The sequence below is a fragment of the Coregonus lavaretus genome (genome assembly GCF_964263955.1).
Source record: "Coregonus lavaretus genome assembly, chromosome: 11".
Lineage (NCBI taxonomy): Eukaryota > Metazoa > Chordata > Actinopteri > Salmoniformes > Salmonidae > Coregonus > Coregonus lavaretus.
The window spans coordinates 46,598,177-46,617,664 of record NC_139998.1 but is presented as its reverse complement, the minus strand read 5'-3'; the positions used below and the strand labels follow the sequence as shown (position 1 = coordinate 46,617,664).

The 19,488-nt window shown below is 45.6% G+C and overlaps 2 protein-coding genes across 7 annotated transcripts; both read right to left on the bottom strand.

Annotated features, from left to right (window-relative positions):
* Nucleotides 1–6: 6 nt before the first annotated feature.
* LOC311137703 (interferon-induced protein 44-like) lies at nt 7–3,124 on the bottom strand. Of its 4 annotated transcripts, none has more exons than XM_084172252.1 (8): nt 2,975–3,124; nt 2,640–2,851; nt 2,414–2,483; nt 1,864–2,065; nt 1,508–1,657; nt 975–1,146; nt 774–874; nt 7–324 (listed from the first exon to the last, which is right to left on the bottom strand). In XM_084172252.1, exons 2-8 carry the CDS (start codon nt 2,848–2,850, stop codon nt 136–138), a joined length of 1,095 nt encoding a protein of 364 aa, XP_084028378.1. In that variant the 5' UTR covers nt 2,851; nt 2,975–3,124; the 3' UTR covers nt 7–135. The 4 variants fall into 4 exon arrangements, with proteins under 4 accessions (XP_084028378.1, XP_084028380.1, XP_084028381.1 ...); XM_084172254.1 differs by having other exon boundaries at nt 1,870–2,065; XM_084172255.1 differs by having other exon boundaries at nt 1,870–2,065; nt 2,971–3,120.
* Nucleotides 3,125–6,355: 3,231 nt separating this feature from the next.
* Nucleotides 6,356–13,642, bottom strand: LOC311137771 (interferon-induced protein 44-like). Of its 3 annotated transcripts, none has more exons than XM_084172358.1 (8): nt 13,555–13,642; nt 13,261–13,383; nt 12,092–12,161; nt 11,783–11,978; nt 11,425–11,574; nt 10,892–11,063; nt 10,691–10,791; nt 6,356–6,674 (listed from the first exon to the last, which is right to left on the bottom strand). In XM_084172358.1, exons 3-8 carry the CDS (start codon nt 12,127–12,129, stop codon nt 6,486–6,488), a joined length of 846 nt encoding a protein of 281 aa, XP_084028484.1. In that variant the 5' UTR covers nt 12,130–12,161; nt 13,261–13,383; nt 13,555–13,642; the 3' UTR covers nt 6,356–6,485. The 3 variants fall into 3 exon arrangements, with proteins under 3 accessions (XP_084028484.1, XP_084028483.1, XP_084028482.1); XM_084172357.1 differs by having other exon boundaries at nt 13,261–13,439; nt 13,555–13,636; XM_084172356.1 differs by having other exon boundaries at nt 11,777–11,978; nt 13,261–13,439; nt 13,555–13,622.
* Nucleotides 13,643–19,488: the final 5,846 nt, after the last annotated feature.

Genomic DNA, 19,488 nt, shown 5'->3' with positions numbered 1-19,488 from the left:
TCAAAATGGCTCTTACACATTCGTTTTACTCAAAGCAAGACATCTGTTAACAAGTTAACAATAAGGTAAGCAAGTTATAAAACATGATAAACATATGTTATACATTTTTATATTACACAGCATTTCACAGCCTTTTTAATGAGACAGGTTAGGCTCTGTTGCTGCACAGTCCTGGAAGTGCAGATCCACATACTGCAGGATGTGGTCCACAGCACTGAGCAGAAGGATGTCTGTGTTCTCATCAATGTCCAGCTCAGACGAGTAGTTCTTCACCGGGACGATGTAGGAGGTGGACATGCCAAGCAGAGCCCCAGCCTTGGTCATCTACACACACAAGTTTGTTTTACTATACTTGAGGGGACCAAATAATTGGGGGGACCATATTTTCCCTAACACCTAACCCTTAACCTAACCCTGATACTATTCCTAACCCTAAAAGTAACCCTAACCCTAAATCTAAACCTAACCCCTAAACCTGATTCTAACCCTTACCCTAATTGTAACCCTTAAACCTAAACCCTGAGCTTAAAAAAGCCTTTTTCCCTCTGGGGACCGTCAAAATGTCCCCACTTGTCTGCATTTTCCTTGTTTTACTATCCTTGTGAAGACTTCTGGTCCCCACCATGACAGTAAAACCAAACACACACACACAAGTCAGTCAAGGATGTTCACAGTAGAACTACTGTACATACAGGGAGGTTACATTTCAGATGTTCCAATAGCTGATATTCCAATAGCTGACTAACATCAATAAGGGGTATTATTGAGAGTACCGTCTGCTGAACAATCCGGCTGTTGTACACCTGGGTGATGTCACGGGAGGTTTCCTGACACACCTGGTCCACGTGTGTCAGCAGTGCCACTTGATGCACACCTACAAAACACATTTGTTTCACACACTGTCAACTGACAGAATTGACCACAGTTCCAACAACCATTACTGCCATTGATAAAACACTTCCTATTGTGCTCACCCAGGTCACTGATGTGTTCTCGGAGCTGTTGGAAGGTGGCGCCTAGGCCTTTGGTGTAGCTGGACACTTTAGAAGCATCCACCACAAAGACGACACAGTGGACCTTGTCTTTAAGGGACGGCTTCTTCACATAGCCCACAGTCTCCGATCTCACAGGCCGCTCAGGACTGAACTGTAGAGGATGAATGGGAATGAGAACATTAGCTTGGTTATTCAAACCAACCAGCTGAGAGAGTATTAGAATATTCTCTACCAAACAGAGACATTTATATCAGGGGTGAGCAGCCCCTGTCCTGTGAGGCTGCCTGCATGGTTATGTTCCAACCCAGCACTAACTCACCTGATTCATAATAGTGGTCTAAATTACAGACTGTGATTAGTTGAATCAGGCGTGTTAAGAGTTAAACTGGAACAAAAACCGGCACACACTGTGCCCCGTTGCTAAACTCTGAGTTATATGAACGTTGCCTCCCAATACTTGCACTCTGTTTTACACACACCGGTGGCACCTGTGTCCGTTCTCCCTCACGTACCTTGTGTCCCTCGGGTGCATGGCCTTTGATGATAGCCAGAGTATCATGGAGGGTTAGTCCAGTCTCCCCATCTCCCAGACCCATGACATCACACAGGACCAGCGCAGTAGGCTGCTTTGGATTCCGCCCACGAATGTTGAACAACTGGAGCTAAGACAGAGGACATAGACAGAATTATATGTGTTAGGAAATACTATGTGGTTTACAATATGGAATGATTAACAATAATAGTTTTTGTAACTTAACTCAATATTTTGAACCAGTCAAGTATCTTTATTTTGCATGTAATTTATCTATATCAACCAGCCCCAAAACTCCCAGTTTCTCACAAACTCAAATACTTTGTTGTTTTTTACCTCTACCTTTTTGGTGAAGCTGGCAGAGGAAGAGCCAACCATGGCCCGGTTAGTGACTCTTCCTGTGAAGACTGACTGAACAGAGCTGATGAAGCTGGACTTGCCGGCTCCGACAGGCCCCAGCAGCAGAACCCGAGCCTCAGACACAGCCTCACAACCAGGCTTATATGAACTGATAGACTCCATCAGGGTCTCCCTGCGACTGGGTAAACATGGCTCATTTTAAATTAATTTTGATTACACCAGATGTAATCTCACGTAGCCATGCCTCCAAATCCTGTTGTTATGTCACGACTCTTTTGGAGGTATGGAGAATTTTGTATTAGTCAAAACGTCTAGAATGGTCTGGTAACTTCCAGCAGCTACATTTTTATTGAATGTTACATTTCAAGAACCCTCCCCCCACATGCCCGTAGAACGGGTTCTGCGTGTTATGTTTGTCACTGTCTTCCGACCGGGTAGGAAACATAGCATTGTCTACCCATGTGTTTAGTACCTTATTAGGTGTACATAGGTACGTTTGAGTTTATTGGTGTGATAGCCTACTCACTCCTCAGTCCATGCCACCTCCCTCCATGGGGACTCCATCTTACTTTGCCACTGTTCTGCCCCTGGCAGGCCTAGAGTCGATAGAGTATAGTGTAAGAGCAAACTAGTGAACATCATGAATGTTTAGGTAAGTCTAGTCTACTGGAAAGTGGCAATTAAACAGCACACAATACGCTATTTTGAAATTACTCCGGCATCATGATAGTCTATGCTGTTATTTTGCTTACCTGCAAAACCCCCAGATGAGTTTATCCCATTCTCCTCAGAGTTTTTTGTCATTCTCCTCCTGGACTTGGATTTGTCGTCCCCTGCCGATGTAGTCACTGGGATTTCAGAGGCTAACGGTAATACTGAGAAAGATGTACCCCCACCAAAAACTGGTGCAGAAATCTCAGTTAGGCCTACCTTAACAGGTTGCATGAAGCCACCGAAGGACATGCTGTCAATGTAAAAACATATTCAAACATTTATCACAACTTTCAAAAATGTTGTGCCAATTACAGTCATCCTAAAATCAGATAGGGTTCAAAGAAGAACCTAATTTACTTAGCTACTTACTTACTTAAAGTAGCCTAAATAATGCAAAACAGTAGTGAGAAGTTTGCTTGGAGATTTTATCGCTGACCCAGCTGAGTTCAGTTTAACATGCAAGCATTGCCTATCTGCTTCTCAGTAGAGAAGTGTGTCTGTTATGAGGAAACGAAAGATAGGAAGTTCTTCTTCTTCTCTGGCACGCACAAATGTAATGTGCATGCCGCCACCTACTGAGCGGGATGTTAACAATATGTCCAAAACAGTTTCAATGTGGGGAAGAAGACAAAACATCATACAAACTACCAATAAAATAAAACTAAATCAACCTACTTTTCTGTTAAAAACCTAATCATATCATATCCCTACACAGGCTCAAGGGGAGCCAGGGAGGGCGGGCCCCTTCCGGTGCCAGTACTCCTTGTGTAACAGAGTTAAGAACGTGCCGTAAGCTCACTCCACAGCTAGCTTGAAATGTTGCTGATGGAGCTACCCAATTGGTACCTTTTGTATACCTCAAACAGTTGATACGTTGTCAAGGAGGGTGGTCACTTGTGTTGCAAAGTAGAGGATCACTCGTTCGAGCCCAGTATTGCTACAGGGACAGTGTTTCATACCAGTATAGCTGTGTTCAGCATAAGCACAGCCTACTCAGCATAGACTTAGGCTATAGAATAATTATAATAAGTGTATATCCGAGTTTCAGTGTAGGCTACTTGTGTAGTAATTAGAACAGTGTTTGAACCAGCGATCTTTCTCGTTTCAGGGCAATCTGTGCCATAAAGTTCCAGACCTCACACTTCCATCAAAGGCATGAGAATGAGAGACTACAGGAGGATTATCCCACCGTTGCTGCCAGTGTAGCAATTGAAGGGGAAGTGCTCAAACTGCACCAACTTGCAACCCGGCTGTTACAGGGATAGCTCACTACCACCCATGCTTAATAAGTCCAGACCTCTTGGAAGAGGCTGTACACTGACATACTGAGGCTACACTTAGGCCTATTGATTGAAATACTAAATTGATGCAACACATTTTCAGCAAGACACCTATTTCCCTCTGCTGCTGGGCTCACCATTAGCAAACTCATCTAATAGGAACAGAGATGATATCGGGACTATCTGAAAACATAGTGCATTGATTAGAACACAACAGGATGTGCAATGATTTTCATGTATTGTGAAAGACGTACTATAAGTGAAATTATGTTATTTATTATGGAATTTGCCAGATGATGCCCTGTTACATTATATAGTGGTTTGCTTGATTGAATATGTTCATATTACTTGGTATAGTCCAGGGTGCTTGCTTAGGCCTGTAAGTTTAAAACAAGATAATATTTTTCTATGCCAATATAACACTCCGTTTAGAGGGTTCGGAGATTGGAACGTCAACTATAGGAAAGTTAAGACCAGACAGGAGCTTTACAAAACATGTCTTTATTCTCTAGAACCAACCACCATCTCAATCATTTCACTTGACACACAGGAATTTATAGACACAGGCCAGACATTACTAATCAATGATCATCAACTCCAATTCACACTCTTACACCAATAAAGTTTCTATCACTGTACCAAAATGGAAATAAACTGTTATCTTATAGTGAATTTATTCAAATCACCCAACATTTTAAATTATGATTGGAGGCTTATCTTTAACAGATAAAGATAATAGCTAGCTAGCACTCTTCAATCCCCAAATAGCAATTTTTTATATGGCTTAAAGGATTCAGTTTCTCTCTACACTTATTCTACAGAGGAGAGCAAAACGTGTGGAGGAAGAGGATGGAGTTGGTCTTGTGTCTATAAGCCGTGAAGCATTCCAGTCGGATCATACAAAACGTCACCATCATAGACTTAGGAATAATAATACTAATAAAATACATATATAATAACATGTATTTCGTGAACCAACACTCGCAATTGGCTTCCCCCCCTTACTAGCTCTGACTTTGCTGATAGCTACTTTATTGAGGATATGTGATATGTGGTTGTCCCACCTAGCTATCTTAAGATGAATGCACTAACTGTAAGTCGCTCTGGATAAGAGCGTCGGCTAAATGACTACAATGTAAATTTACTAGGATCTCTAGGGTCACCATGCCAGTGGTGGCTTCCTCGTTTATCTCCAGAAAGGCCTTATGGGCCACCGTAGACAGGAAGAGTGACCCTGTCCCCGTTGAACGGGTCCCTCACCTGGAGAAGCGAGTAGATGCATCCCAAAATGGCGACCGGGGTATGGGCGAGTGGGTATGTTGAAAGAAAATAATGGGCGTGTGGAAAGGAGTGGGCGTGTGGAAAGGAGTTGGTGAGTCGAAAGCACTCTGCTATAGGATAGACCAGGGGTGTCAAACTCATTCCATGAAGGGCCTAGTGTCTGCGGGTTTTTGGTTTTAACTTTCAAATAAGACGTAGACAACCAGGTGAGGGGAGTTCTTTAATAATTAGTGACCTTCATTCATCAATCAAGTACAAAGGAGGAGCGAAAACCAGCAGACACTCGGCCGTCCGTGGAATGAGTTTGACACGTGGGTTAGACTATTTTCATTGAGCTGTGTATTTTTCTTCTTCCATTTCTTACCTTGCAACCACCTTACATTGACCTACCATACAGTGAGAGTTTGGACTTTGTTTTTTAGCCAGAGGATGAGTCTGAGTCATTTTTCACTGTCAGTTTTACACACAAAAAATAATGGTACATTTTCAGTTATAAAACTGATGATTGTTTTTTTTAAATTAAAAGTATTGATGATGGGTGTACTTCATGCATGGAATGAATGTACAGCTGTCACCCTGATATTGGCTACTAGGTAGCTACTTCCCACGCTGTTGCCAGACAGTAGTAATTGTCAAGCGGGAGCGAACGTCACTCTACCCTTGTTGTTGCCGTTCATGCCCTCCCCATTGAGTAGTAGACTGTATGTATGAATCAAGGTGACATCTAGATGGTTATCAATATTAGTTATTTCTTGTGTAAGTTGCTATGCTACTTGAAATAAAATAATGTGAGAGAAAGAAATGGTCACGTTAGCGACACAACCTTGACACGAAGTAGGAAGCACATCAAGTCGGCAGGCACAATGATTCAACACCCGGTGCACTGGTTGCCGTTGCCGGTTTATCAACTAGTCGTGTAGTCAAATTAGTCATGCAAAACGGTCTTGAGTGAAAACAAATCTGCCCAATTAGCTGATTCGCTTTCCATACACCCACTCTTTTTGACACACCCACTCGCCCATACTCCGGTCACCATATTGGGCTGCAGCTAACCATACTTGCTCACCTGTGCTAAGCTAACACGTTGTACCTATATACATGTGGCCAGTGACCCATAACCCCATGTGAGAGTGCCCCTAGTGTACAAAACAGGTTAAGAAATCCTTAGACAGACAACATATACACAGTTCAAAATGGCTCTTACACATTTGTTTTACTCAAAGCAAGACATCTGTTAACAAGTTAACAATAAGGTAAGCAAGTTATAAAACATGATAAACATATGTTATACATTTTTATATTACACAGCATTTCACAGCCTTTTTAAAGAGACAGGTTAGGCATTGTTGCTGCACAGTCCTGGAAGTGCAGATCCACATACTGCAGGATGTGGTCCACAGCACTGAGCAGAAGGATGTCTGTGTTCTCATCAACGTCCAGCTCAGACGAGTAGTTCTTCACCGGGACGATGTAGGAGGTGGACATGCCAAGCAGAGCCCCCGCCTTATTAATCTACACACACACACACACACACACACACACACACACACACACACACATTTGTTTTACTATACTTGTGAGGACCAAACAATTGATTCCTATTCAAAATCCTATTTTCCCTAACCTTTAACGTAACCCTAACCCTGACACTAATCCTAACCGTAATTGTAACCCTAGCCCTAAACCTGTTACAGGAGGGGGTTGCAGTTCATCCTCCGACAACCTTAGGCACCTCCTCACTCACAGTCTGGATTAATCATTATCCTATTGGTGTCACCTGTGTCTACCTGTTCACCTGTGTATTTATGCCCTCACTTCCCTGTGTTCCCTTGCTCAGTTTTCTCTGCTAGTTTCTCGATGCCAAGCAGTACTAATCAGTGTCTGACCGCGAGACGTATGTACAGGTACTTGAGAAATGTTATCCCTGTTTCATTGTTGTTTCAGTCGTAGTTAGTATTTCGTATGTTTGCTGTCAGCCTGTTTTTGGAGACCAATTTGCTCCTCCTTTATTTTATTTTGACAAGTCCGTTATTTTGTATCCTGGCTTTGGACCCACCAGTAAAGATCCTTGTCTCTGCCTACTGCCTACTGTCTCTCCGGCACCGCACCTGGGTCACACTTCACACCAACCCTTACAGAAAACTGAGCCAATATGGACCCAGCAGAGGCAGCACAGTATCATAGCGCATTGGCAACGCAGGGAGCTATGCTGAACCAGCACGACCGCACCCTGCAGCAGATCACGAGAATCTCCGCCTGCTGACGATTGCCGTGCTGAGCCGGGTGGACACCCGACCAGCCCCGGCAGCCAGCAGAGCGGAAGCCGCGGCAGCGGCATCTCCAGTCTCGCCTGCGACATCGCGGGAACCCCGCCTACCACCTCCGGAGAGGTACGACGGACGTCCAGAGGGCTGCAGGGAATTCCTCACCCAGTGTTCCCTGGTATTCAGCCTACAACCCTCCTCCTTCCCGACGGAGCAGGGCCGGGTGGCCTACATTATCACTCTGTTGACGGGTCGGGCCCTTTCCTGGGCTACCGCGTAGTGGGAGAGCCAAACTCTGGCTTGCTCCGACTCCTACCAATTCACCTGAGAGCTATGCAAGGTGTTCGACACCTCTCGGGTGGTGTTGGGGCACGAGGTCGGGAGGCGGCTCACGGCCTTTCGGGTGGGTGACCGTTCGGTGGCAGACTACTCCATGGAGGTCCGGACCCGGGCTCGAAAGGCAGGATGGAGGAGGCTGTCTTGGTCGTCCTTTACGCGCAGGGGCTATCGGAGGGGATGAAGGACTCTCCTTCAGGGAGCTGCCTGAGCAACTGGATGGCCTAATCGACCTCTCGGTGCGGGTAGACAATCAGCGTCGTGAGAAGGCGCACGAGAGAGGAATGACGCAAGGCGCGCTTGTCCAGGATGGAGAAGCAGAGGCGTCTGCGCCAGGGACGTTGCCTGTACTGCGACCAGGCAGGTCACCACTACGATTCATGCCCGGAGAAGCCAGGAAACGGGACCCCAACTCCAGAGACTCCCTGACTTTTCTCCCCGTCAGGGTTCAGTGGGCCCGCGGTGCGCAATGCGCGTCGGGCACATGCATTGGTGGATTCGGGGGCCGCGGGCAACGTGATGGACGCGACGCTGGCCCAAGGGTGGAGCGTTCCGTTACCCTCCCTCTCTGAGCCAGTTCCTACCTCCTCACAGGCCATACGACTGCACTATCGATCTCCTGCCGGGCGCCATGCCCACACGAGGGCGATTGTTTTCCTTGTCCCGGCCGGAGACGCTGGCCATGAGGGAGTGTATCGACGAGGCACTCGTCGAGGGTCACATCCGTCCCTCTACCTCACCTGCGGGCGCGGGCTTCTTTTTCGGGGGAAAAAGAACGGTGGGCAGCGGCCGTGCATTGATTACCGGGCGCTCAACGACATCACGGTTAAGAACCTCTAACCTCTCCCCCTGATGACGACGGCATTCGAGTCATTGCAGGGAGCCCGGGTCTTCACCAAGCTGGACTTACGAAATGCCTACAACCTGGTGAGGACTTGGGAGGGGGACAAGTGGAAGACGCGTTTAACACACCCAGTGGGCATTACGAGTACCAAGTCATGCCGTTCGGTCTAGCCAATGCGCCTGCGGTGTTCCAGGCATTGGTCAATGACGTGCTCCGGGACCTCCTCGACTACAGCGTCTTCGTATATATTTGGATGACATCCTAATATTTTCAAAAGACATGAGTGAACACCAGCAGCACGTTCGGCAGGTCCTCCAACACCTTCTCCGTCACCAGCTCTACGTCAAGGCGGAGAAGTGCATGTTCCACACAGAGACAGTCTCCATCCTGGGGTTCATCGTCACTCAGGGGGACTTACGGATGGGCCCAGCCAAGGTCAGCGCAGTACTGGATTGGCCCCAGCCCTCCTCCCTCAAGCAACTACAAAGTTTTTTAGGGTTTGCTAATTTTTATAGCCGATTGATTTGCAATTTTATCTCCCTAGCCGCTCCCCTGACAGCCATCACCCAGACGAGCGTGCGCTCCTTCACCTGGACCCCGGAAGCGGGGAACGCATTTAATGCGCTTATGCAGCGCTTTACATCAGCCCCTGTCCTAGGTCATCCTGATACGTCCCTGCCGTTCATTGTGGAGGTGGATGCTTCAGACGTTGCGGTGGGAGCAATCCTGTCCCAGCGGTTCCTCACGGACGGTAAGACTCACACCTGCACGTTTTACTCCCGTCGGCTGTCCCCGGCGACGCTGAATTACGACGTGGGGAACCGTGAGCTGCTAGCGGTCAAGCTCGCCCTGGGGGAGTGGAGGCATTGGCTAGAGGGGGCCGCCCATCCATTTGTCGTATGGACTGACCATAAGAACTTAGTCTACATTCAGGGGGCCAAGAGGCTCAACTCGCGCCAGGCCAGGTGGGCATTGTTCTTCACCAGGTTCCGGTTCACGATCTCATACCGTCCGGGGTCGAAGAACACCAAGCCTGACGCGCTCTCCCGGCAGTTCGACCCCGTGGACCTGGTTGAGAGGGACGACCCCATTGTCCCCAACGCCCTGATTGCTACCCCAGTTTCATGGGGAATCGATAGGCTGGTCAGAGCAGCGCTACGGCTTGCCCGGTGTGTGTGCGCACGTAGAGCTCACATCAGCCCGCAGCAGGGGTGCTCCGACCCCTGCCTATCCCCAAGCGCCCCTGGTCCCACATCTCGCTGGATTTCATTTCCACCCTACCCCGCTCTGATGGATACACAGTCATCCTGGTCGTTGTGGACCGGTTTTCGAAGTCTGCCCACTTCATTCCCCTTCACAAACTCCTGTCGGCCCGGGAGACGGCTAAGTTGGTGTTGCAGCACGTTTTCCGGGTCCACGGCCTTCCCCAAGATGTGGTGTCGGATCGGGGCCCTCAGTTCGCCTCCAGGTTCTGGAAGGCTTCACCACCTGCCTCGGCGCCACCTGCCTTCCGGGGGCACTGTTACAGGAGGGGGGTCGCAATTCCGGAGCGACCCACTAGGTGTCATCCTCCGACAACCTTAGGCACCTCCTTACTCACCTGTGTCTACCTGTTCACCTGTGTATTTATGCCCTCACTTCCCTGTGTTCCCTTGCTCAGTTTTCTCTGCTAGTTTCTCAATGGCAAACAGTACTAATCAGTGTCTGACCGCGAGACGTATGTACAGGTACTTGAGAAGTGTTATCCCTGTTTCATTGTTGTTTCAGTCGTAGTTAGTATTTCGTATGTTTGCTGTCAGCCTTTTTTTGGAGACCAATTTGCTCCTCCTTTATTTTATCGTAACAAGTCCGTTATTTTGTATCCTGGCTTTGGTACCACCAGTAAAGATCCTTGTCTCTGCCTACTGCCTACTGTCTATCCGGCACCGCACCTGGGTCACACCTCACACCAACCCTTACATAAACCTACCCCTGCATATTTGCGCTAGAACTACTGTACATACAGGGAGGTTAAATTTCAGATGTTCCAATAGCTGATATTCCAATAGCTGACTAACATCAATAAGGGGTATTATTGAGAGTACCGTCTGCTGAACAATCCGGCTGTTGTACACCTGGGTGATGTCACGGGAGGTTTCCTGACACACCTGGTCCACGTGTGTCAGCAGTGCCACTTGATGCACACCTACAAAACACATTTGTTTCACACACTGTCAACTGACAGAATTGACCACAGTTCCAACAACCATTACTGCCATTGATAAAACACTTCCTATTGTGCTCACCCAGGTCACTGATGTGTTCTCGGAGCTGTTGGAAGGTGGCGCCTAGGCCTTTGGTGTAGCTGGACACTTTAGAAGCATCCACCACAAAGACGACACAGTGGACCTTGTCTTTAAGGGACGGCTTCTTCACATAGCCCACAGTCTCCGATCTCACAGGTTGCTCAGGACTGAACTGTAGAGGATGAATGGGAATGAGAACATTAGCTTGGTTATTCAAACCAACCAGCTGAGAGAGTATTGGAATATTCTCTACCAAACAGAGACATTTATATCAGGGGTGAGCAACTCCTGTCCTGTGAGGCTGCCTGCATGCTTATGTTCCAACCCAGCACTAACTCACCTGATTTATAATAGTGGTCTAAATTACAGACTGTGATTAGTTGAATCAGGTGTGTTAAGAGTTAAACTGGAACAAAAACCGTTACACACTGTGCCCCGTTGCTAAACTCTGAGTTATATGAACGTTGACTCCCAATACTTGCACTCTGTCTTACACACACCGGTGGCACCTGTGTCCGTTCTCCCTCACGTACCTTGTGTCCCTCGGGTGCATGGCCTTTGATGATAGCCAGAGTATCATGGAGGGTTAGTCCAGTCTCCCCATCTCCCAGACCCATGACATCACACAGGACCAGTGCAGTAGGCTGCTTTGGATTCCGCCCACGAATGTTGAACAACTGGAGCTAAGACAGAGGACATAGACAGAATTATATGCGTTAGGAAATACTATGTGGTTTAAAAATATGGAATGATTAACAATAATAGTTTTTGTAACTTAACTCAATATTTTGAACCAGTCAAGTATCTTTATTTTGCATGTAATTTATCTATATCAACCAGCCCCAATACTCCCAGTTTCTCACATATTTTCAAATTTTTTTTTACCTCTACCTTTTTAGTGAAGCTGGCAGAGGAAGAGCCAACCATGGCCCGGTTAGTGAATCTTCCTGTGAAGACTGACTGAACAGAGCTGATGAAGCTGGACTTGCCGGCTCCGATAGGCCCCAGCAGCAGAACCCGAGCCTCAGACACAGCCTCACAACCAGGCTTATATGAACTGATAGACTCCATCAGGGTCTCCCTGCGTCTGGGTAAACATGGGTCATCATCAATTCAATATGATTACATGGTGGATAGTTTTGTAGGCCTAGTTGGTGTACATAGGTAAGTTTGAATGTATTGGTGTAATACCCTACTCACTCCTCAGTCCATGCCACCTCCCTCCATGGGGACTCCATCTTACTTTGCCACTGTTCTGCCCCTGGCAGGCCTAGAGTCGAAAGAGTATATTGTAAGAGCAAACCAGTAAAAATCATGAATGTTCAGGTAAGTCTACTGGAAAGTGGCAATGAGTCTCACAGCACACAATAGGCTATTAAAGGCCCAGTGCAGTCAGTACAGATTTCCCTGTTAGGCTATTAAAGGCCCCTGTGCAGATTTCCCTGTTAGGCTATTAAAGGCCCAGTGCAGATTTCCTTGTTAGGCTATTAAAGGTCCAGTGCAGATTTCCCTGTTAGGCTATTAAAGGCCCAGTGCAGATTTCCCTGTTAGGCTATTAAAGGCCCAGTGCAGATTTCCCTGTTAGGCTATTAAAGGCCCAGTGCAGATTTCCCTGTTAGGCTATTAAAGGCCCAGTGCAGATTTCCTTGTTAGGCTATTAAAGGTCCAGTGCAGATTTCCCTGTTAGGCTATTAAAGGCCCAGTGCAGATTTCCCTGTTAGGCTATTAAAGGCCCAGTGCAGATTTCCCTGTTAGGCTATTAAAGGCCCAGTGCAGATTTCCCTGTTAGGCTATTAAAGGCCCAGTGCAGATTTCCCTGTTAGGCTATTAAAGGCCCAGTGCAGATTTCCCTGTTAGGCTATTAAAGGCCCAGTGCAGATTTCCCTGTTAGGCTATTAAAGGCCCAGTGCAGATTTCCCTGTGTTTTATATATATTTCCACACTATGAGGTTGGAATAGTACTGTGAAATTGTGAAAATGATGATAATGCCTTTTTAGAGTAAGAGCTGTTTGAAATGACCGCCTGAAATGTTTGCCTTTTTGGGTGGGATGGAGTTTTGGCCTGCCTGGTGACATCAGGCAGTAAATTAGTTAATAGACTAATAAGAAAGAGAGTTCTAAACCTCTCTGCCAATAACAGCTAGTTTTCAGTTTTCCCTTCTGCACTCCCATACAGTCCTAGCAAAATTATTGCTTGAGAAATTGCTCTTTGCTAAGAAGCAATTGTTGTTTCTTTTTGACCATTTTCATTGGAAACAATCACAGTAAGGTACTTAATTGTTACCCAGAAATGATTTGATATTGAGATAAAAAATTGGACCTTTAAGAAATTACTCCAACATCATAATAGTCTACACTTATTTGCTTACCTGCAACCCACCCAGGTGTGTTTATCACATTCTCCTTGCAGACTTTACTCGAGTCAGGTTTGCCGTCCTCTCCCAACAGGACTGTTGCCGAAAGTGTTGATGAAGGTTTCTCACCATGCAAAACTGGTGCAGGAAAATTATGAAGACTTCCAGATACCGTCCGGAAGTTGAAGGACATGCTGTCAATGTAATAACATATTCATATACCATCATGCAACATTGAATTCTTAAAGCCAATGATCGTCCAAAAATTAGATAATGTTCAAAGAGTAACTTAAAGTAAACTATACAAACCTAGCGAGATTGCTTGGAGATTTTATCCACGTGCAGCTGAGCCTACGGTTCAGTTTGACCTGCAAGTGTTGTGTATCTGTTTCTCAGTAGACTTGGGGGTGTGTCTGTTGTGTGGAAACGAAAGTGATATTTTGAAATCCTGTTTCTACTTGTCTTTCTTTCATACCAGTAGAGCTGTGTTCAGCCTCCAGTAAAAACGAACCTCAGTTTACTCAACATTAACTTAGACTTATAATAATTATAATAAGTCTATCATAATTTTATAAAGGTAAATTACGGACTAGCAGGAAGAGGGATGTGACTGTTGGAAGCACAATCTATAACTGTTGTGGGTTCAGCAGGAGTGTTGCCCACATACTGAATCTAAGGATCCAATGCTATCCGAGCTTCAGTATAGGCTACTTGTGTAGTGATTAGAACAGTGTTTGAACCAACAATCTTTTTCATTGCAGAGCAATCTGTGCCATCAAGGTACAAACCTCACACTTCCATCAAAGGCATTATCATGAGAGACTGCCCGAGGATTATCCCATCATTGCCACCAGTGTATTAACTGAAGGGAAAGTGCTCGAACTGCACCAACTTGCGACCCTGTTGTGACAGGGAAAGCTAACTACCGCCCATGCTTTATAACGAAGTCCAGTCCTCTTGGAAGTTGTACTACCCTGGCATACTGAGCCTATACTTGCTTGAAATACTGAACTGATGCAACACATTTTCAGCAAGACATCAATTTCAATGAGACAGAAAACCAGAAAATGAATAACCCATCAAAAAACGTCATCAGAAAGTTTGGGGCGATTATGTTTTATCCAAATGTTTTACCTATGGACATGCTATTGTACACACACACTGTATGTCATTCACAGTCCTCTATGTAAATTAACACATCCCAACAATACAGTACAATATATGAGAGCCTAAAGGTAATGCTGCCTTTGCAGACTGTGATAGACACACATCTGCAGTCGAAATGGTCTGATGAGTTTGTGCACAACATGTTGGAAGGCAGTTCCTCTGTGAGACTCAGTTGGACTATCAAACATAGCCTACCTTCTCTCCAGAGAAACCTCAAGTAGAGTCTATACAGTAAGGCAGTCTGGGATAGAAGGCTTATTTTTCATCATCTCACAGAACAGAGCACTGAACCAGCCCATGAAAGGGATAACGAGAATCATGTTACCCTTGTCAGTTATACAAAATGGTAAGTCAATTTCACAATAACAATTACAATAACAAAAGCTCTGACGAAGGCCTTGAGGCTGATACGTAAAGCTTAATAAAGAGCAGTGATGCTAGCAAGGGCAGTGATACTATCAAGAGCAGTGATACTATCAAGAGCAGTGATACTATCAAGAGCAGTGATACTAGCAAGAGCAGTGATACTATCAAGAGCAGTGATACTAGCAAGAGCAGTGATACTATCAAGAGCAGTGATACTATCAAGAGCAGTGATACTAGCAAGAGCAGTGATACTATCAAGAGCAGTGATACTAGCAAGAGCAGTGATACTATCAAGAGCAGTGATACTATCAAGAGCAGTGATACTAGCAAGAGCAGTGATACTATCAAGAGCAGTGATACTAGCAAGAGCAGTGATACTATCAAGAGCAGTGATACTATCAAGAGCAGTGATACTAGCAAGAGCAGTGATACTATCAAGAGCAGTGATACTAGCAAGAGCAGTGATACTAGCAAGAGGAGTGATACTATCAAGAGGAGTGATACTAGCAAGAGGAGTGATACTATCAAGAGGAGTGATACTATCAAGAGCAGTGTGCGGGTTTCTTCTTTTTTCTCATCTTATTCAACTGTTACCATGCACCTGCAACAAAGATAGCTCAGATATGTGAGTGGCTTTTGAATTCTGTTTTAAAATAACAATCTCAAAATTGTTACACATCATAGGAAACATTATTTTGATATAACCGGATCGAGTGTTTGTTGGTTGTGGTCCGCAATGCATTTAAAGGCTTTACTGTCAGATACAGTACCCTACAACCATTCAGTAATTGTGACACTATGTCTCTGTGGAAGTTCAGTACGCATATTAAGACATTATGAAATGTAATGCATTTTCAAAACAGAATTGACTCGAGAACTACGGTTGTTTCTAGACCGGGCCACTGTCTTTAGCCCTATATGACTTGCCTTCTTTGACATTCTGTTGTGACTTCTACAGGTCTACATTTGAGAGAAGAGCTTATCAGTGAAAGTGGGGGAGGATGTAATTCTGGACTGCCCTCTGTCCACTAACTGTAGGGTGGAAACTGTGAGCTGGTACAGGCAGAGTCCAGGAGAGAGGATAGAGCTAGTACGGAGCTACCCCCTGTAAGAATATTCTAAGATAAATACACAATGCGGAGGACTAGAGGTCAAGAGGGAATTAACGATCAATGGAAATGGTTGTTTTTCAGTTCAACATCTGTTTAGAATCTGTGTAGGGGTTCCAACCAGGGACTCATAGCTACATGTGGCAAGTTCTCATTGGTCCAAATTGTCTGAAATGGTATACTTGGTATTTGGTCATTGGGCCAATTTTATTGCAAGGAATTCTAATTGGTCAACCATGGGCTTGGGTATAAACTACATCCTGTCTCTTTGTTCAGTGGAGAAACATTGAGGACAGGGAATAATTAACATCTACCATCTACTTTCCAGCATAACAACTATGATTTGTTCTCTTTGAATAAATATATTTTTCTCCCCCTGATTTGCTTTGGGGTCTGTGTTATTGAAGAATAACATCAACTGCTAACACCCCTGACCAACACCTCCCATCTGCTCTACGGTCAAGGCTTCCATCCCAACTAGTTCACTGTCCAGACCAACGATAGCAGCCCACTTCACCAGCAGGAGTTAGAGATCCATGGATCTAAAGAGAGTGACATGGCAGTTTATTACTGTAGATTTACAGAAGGACTTGAGAGAAACAACAACTGATTTGTAGAGATGAATGTAAGGTATACTATGTAGTAACATTGTACTGTACAGATGTAGGATCTTAATTTGATCACTCTTTTGTTGCTGAGTATGTTTTCTGCACAGCAGGAAATGCAAACAAATAGTTTATTCAAGGTTTAAAAAGGCTTCTAAGGTTTGTAATTTCCGCTTTAACATTTCTGACTGATTTGCCGTAACAAAATAATGATCAACCCCTACCAAAAAGATCCATTAATTATAATCCACATAATCATTCACATTTCCAGTTGCTGCAGGATTATTTTCCTGTTGTAGCAAACTGGCTCAAATTAAGATCCTACATCTGTATAGGGTACTCTGTATTGGTCTTCCAAAGCAACCCCTAATAAACTCTCAGGTTGATGTTGTTGTTTTGGTATTGCCATGTTCTAAGAGTGATTTATATACCAAGTGTCTTTCATGGTGTTTCATGGAATATTTCTAGTGGGTTGACTAACAGTATAATGGCAAAGGGAGAAGGGCAGAAACATATGTAAAGTTAAGCCACTTGTGGTTTACCACAGACAATCCTCATTGTCAGTATCCCCCCAAATGCTCCATAGTGGGCAGAACTGGAGAAGTCGTACCTGAGTCTACATCTGTTTCAGACACAACCACTTGTGCCAGCCGTTCTTGTTTTTCTATCCTCCTACAAACTGAATAACTGATTTACTTGTTTTGAGCCTGCGATAGAGGGGGACAAAATGTGCCTTGGGAAAACACTCATGTTCCACCCAGATAGTTTTTCACAACATTTCCTCTTTGCACCGTTGTCCCTCCTCTAGACCAACTTAGTTGTGAGAAAGTCTCTATCTTTAGAGGAGATTGCAATATGACTGTATCATTTATTGATATTCTCCTAATTAGTGATTAACTGACAGTTCTTAGCAGGATTGGGCTAAATGCTCAAATAAAAACCTGAGGTGAAGAACTATCTTTCCCTGCGGTAGAAGTCCATGTGAGAGGAGAGAGCTGTATGATACTGCAGGACAAGACACCAAGATCCTCAAGGGACTCAAGCAGTTGGGCTTTTCTCCTCTCCAGAGCACCAACTGAAACAGACCACTCAGCCAGAATGAACAGAGCACGAGGACTGTGTTTCACTTTACTACTACTGGGGTAACTTTCAGCTCAACTTTCAATGCAGATTGCACTGTAGGTACTGTGGATTATTGCAGTGTTCTGATGATAATTATGGTCATATTTTTCCTCAGGTGTGTAGATGGGAGCAAGCCCCCTCAAAGGGAAGTGGTATTCAGTAGAAGGATCCAACCCTTTGTTGAAGGTAGACTAGAATGAAATCCCATTTGCATGACTAAAATGTAAATGTAAAGCTAATTGTTATTGACACATTCTCCCACAATGCAGGCCACAATTGTGTCGTTCCACCAATTCGGTGCCTTTTGAGAAGTGTAACTTGGTCCAAAAAATGTTTGATTTCACCTAATTTTAACATTCTGTCATAAAGAGCCAATCAAATCAATTGTCACATGCTTTGAAGACAACAGGTGTAGACTAAAAATGAAATGCTTACTTACGGGTCCATTTCCAACAATGCAGAGTTAAATATAAGATGAAAAAAATGTAAATAGCAACACAAAGAATAAATACAGAGTGATTAACAAATAACAATAACAAGTAAAAAATAACATGGCTATATACAGGAAGTAGAAAATAACATGGCTATATACAGGGAGTAGAAAATAACATGGCTGTCTATAGGGAGTAGAAAACAACATGGTTATCTTTAGGGAGTAGAAAATAACATGACTATATACAGGGAGTAGAAAATAACATGGCTATATATAGGGAGTAGAACATAACATGGCTGTCTATAGGGAGTAGAAAACAACATGGTTATCTTTAGGGAGTAGAAAATAACATGACTATATACAGGGAGTAGAAAATAACATGGTTATCTTTAGGGAGTAGAAAATAACATGGCTATATACAGGGAGTAGAAAATATGTCACGCCCTGACTCTGGGGACTGGTGTATTTCTATGTTGGCCGGTGTGGTTCCCAATCAGAGGCAGCTGTCGCTCGTTGTCTCTGATTGGGGACCATACTTAAGCAGCCTATTGGCACTAGTGGGTTGTGGGATCTTGTTCCGTGTGAGGTATGTTGTTTGTGTACCTTGGACTTCACGTTTCGTTTCGTTTGTTGTTTTGTCGTTGTTTATTCGGTTCAAATAAACATGTATGCATATCACGCTGCGCCTTGGTCTGACCCGTTCTTCAACGAACGTGACAGAAGATCCCACCAAACGAGGACCAAGCAGCGTGCCCAGGAAGAGCGAATAGCCATGTCACAGGTGGGCAAATGGTGGTCATGGGAGGAGATATTTGCGGGGAAAGGGCCTTGGGCGAAGGTAGTTGCCCAGGCAGGAGAGGAGAAACGGCGCCAACCGTGCCGACGACGGAGACCCGAGAGGCAACCCCAAGAAAAAAATATATTTTGGGGGGGGCACACGGGGTGGATGACGAGGCTACAGGAAGCTAAAAGGGAGAAGGAGAGTGTAGAGGCACGGCGAGAGGAGCTGGTTAGGCAGCAGAAGGAGCGGGGGTTAATAAAGGGACCCAGTCCCGCTCCTCGCACCAAGCCAGTGGTGCGCGTCGCCAGTCCGGCCCGGCCTGTTCCTGTTACTCGCACCAAGCCAGTGGTGCGCGTCGCCAGCCCGGTCCGGCCTGTTCCGGCCCCTCGCACCAAGCCAGTGGTGCGCGTCGCCAGCCCGGCCCGGCCTGTTCCTGCCCCTCGCACCAAGCCAGTGGTGCGCGTCGCCGGCCCGGCCTGTTCCTGCCCCTCGCACCAAGCCAGTGGTGCGCGTCGCCAGCCCGGTCCAGCCTGTTCCTGTCCCTCGCACCAAGCCAGTGGTGCGTGTCGCCAGCCCGGCCCGGCCTGTTCCTGCCCCTCGCACCAAGCCAGTGATGCGCGTCGTCAGCCCGGCCCGGCCTGTTCCTTTCCCTCGCACCAA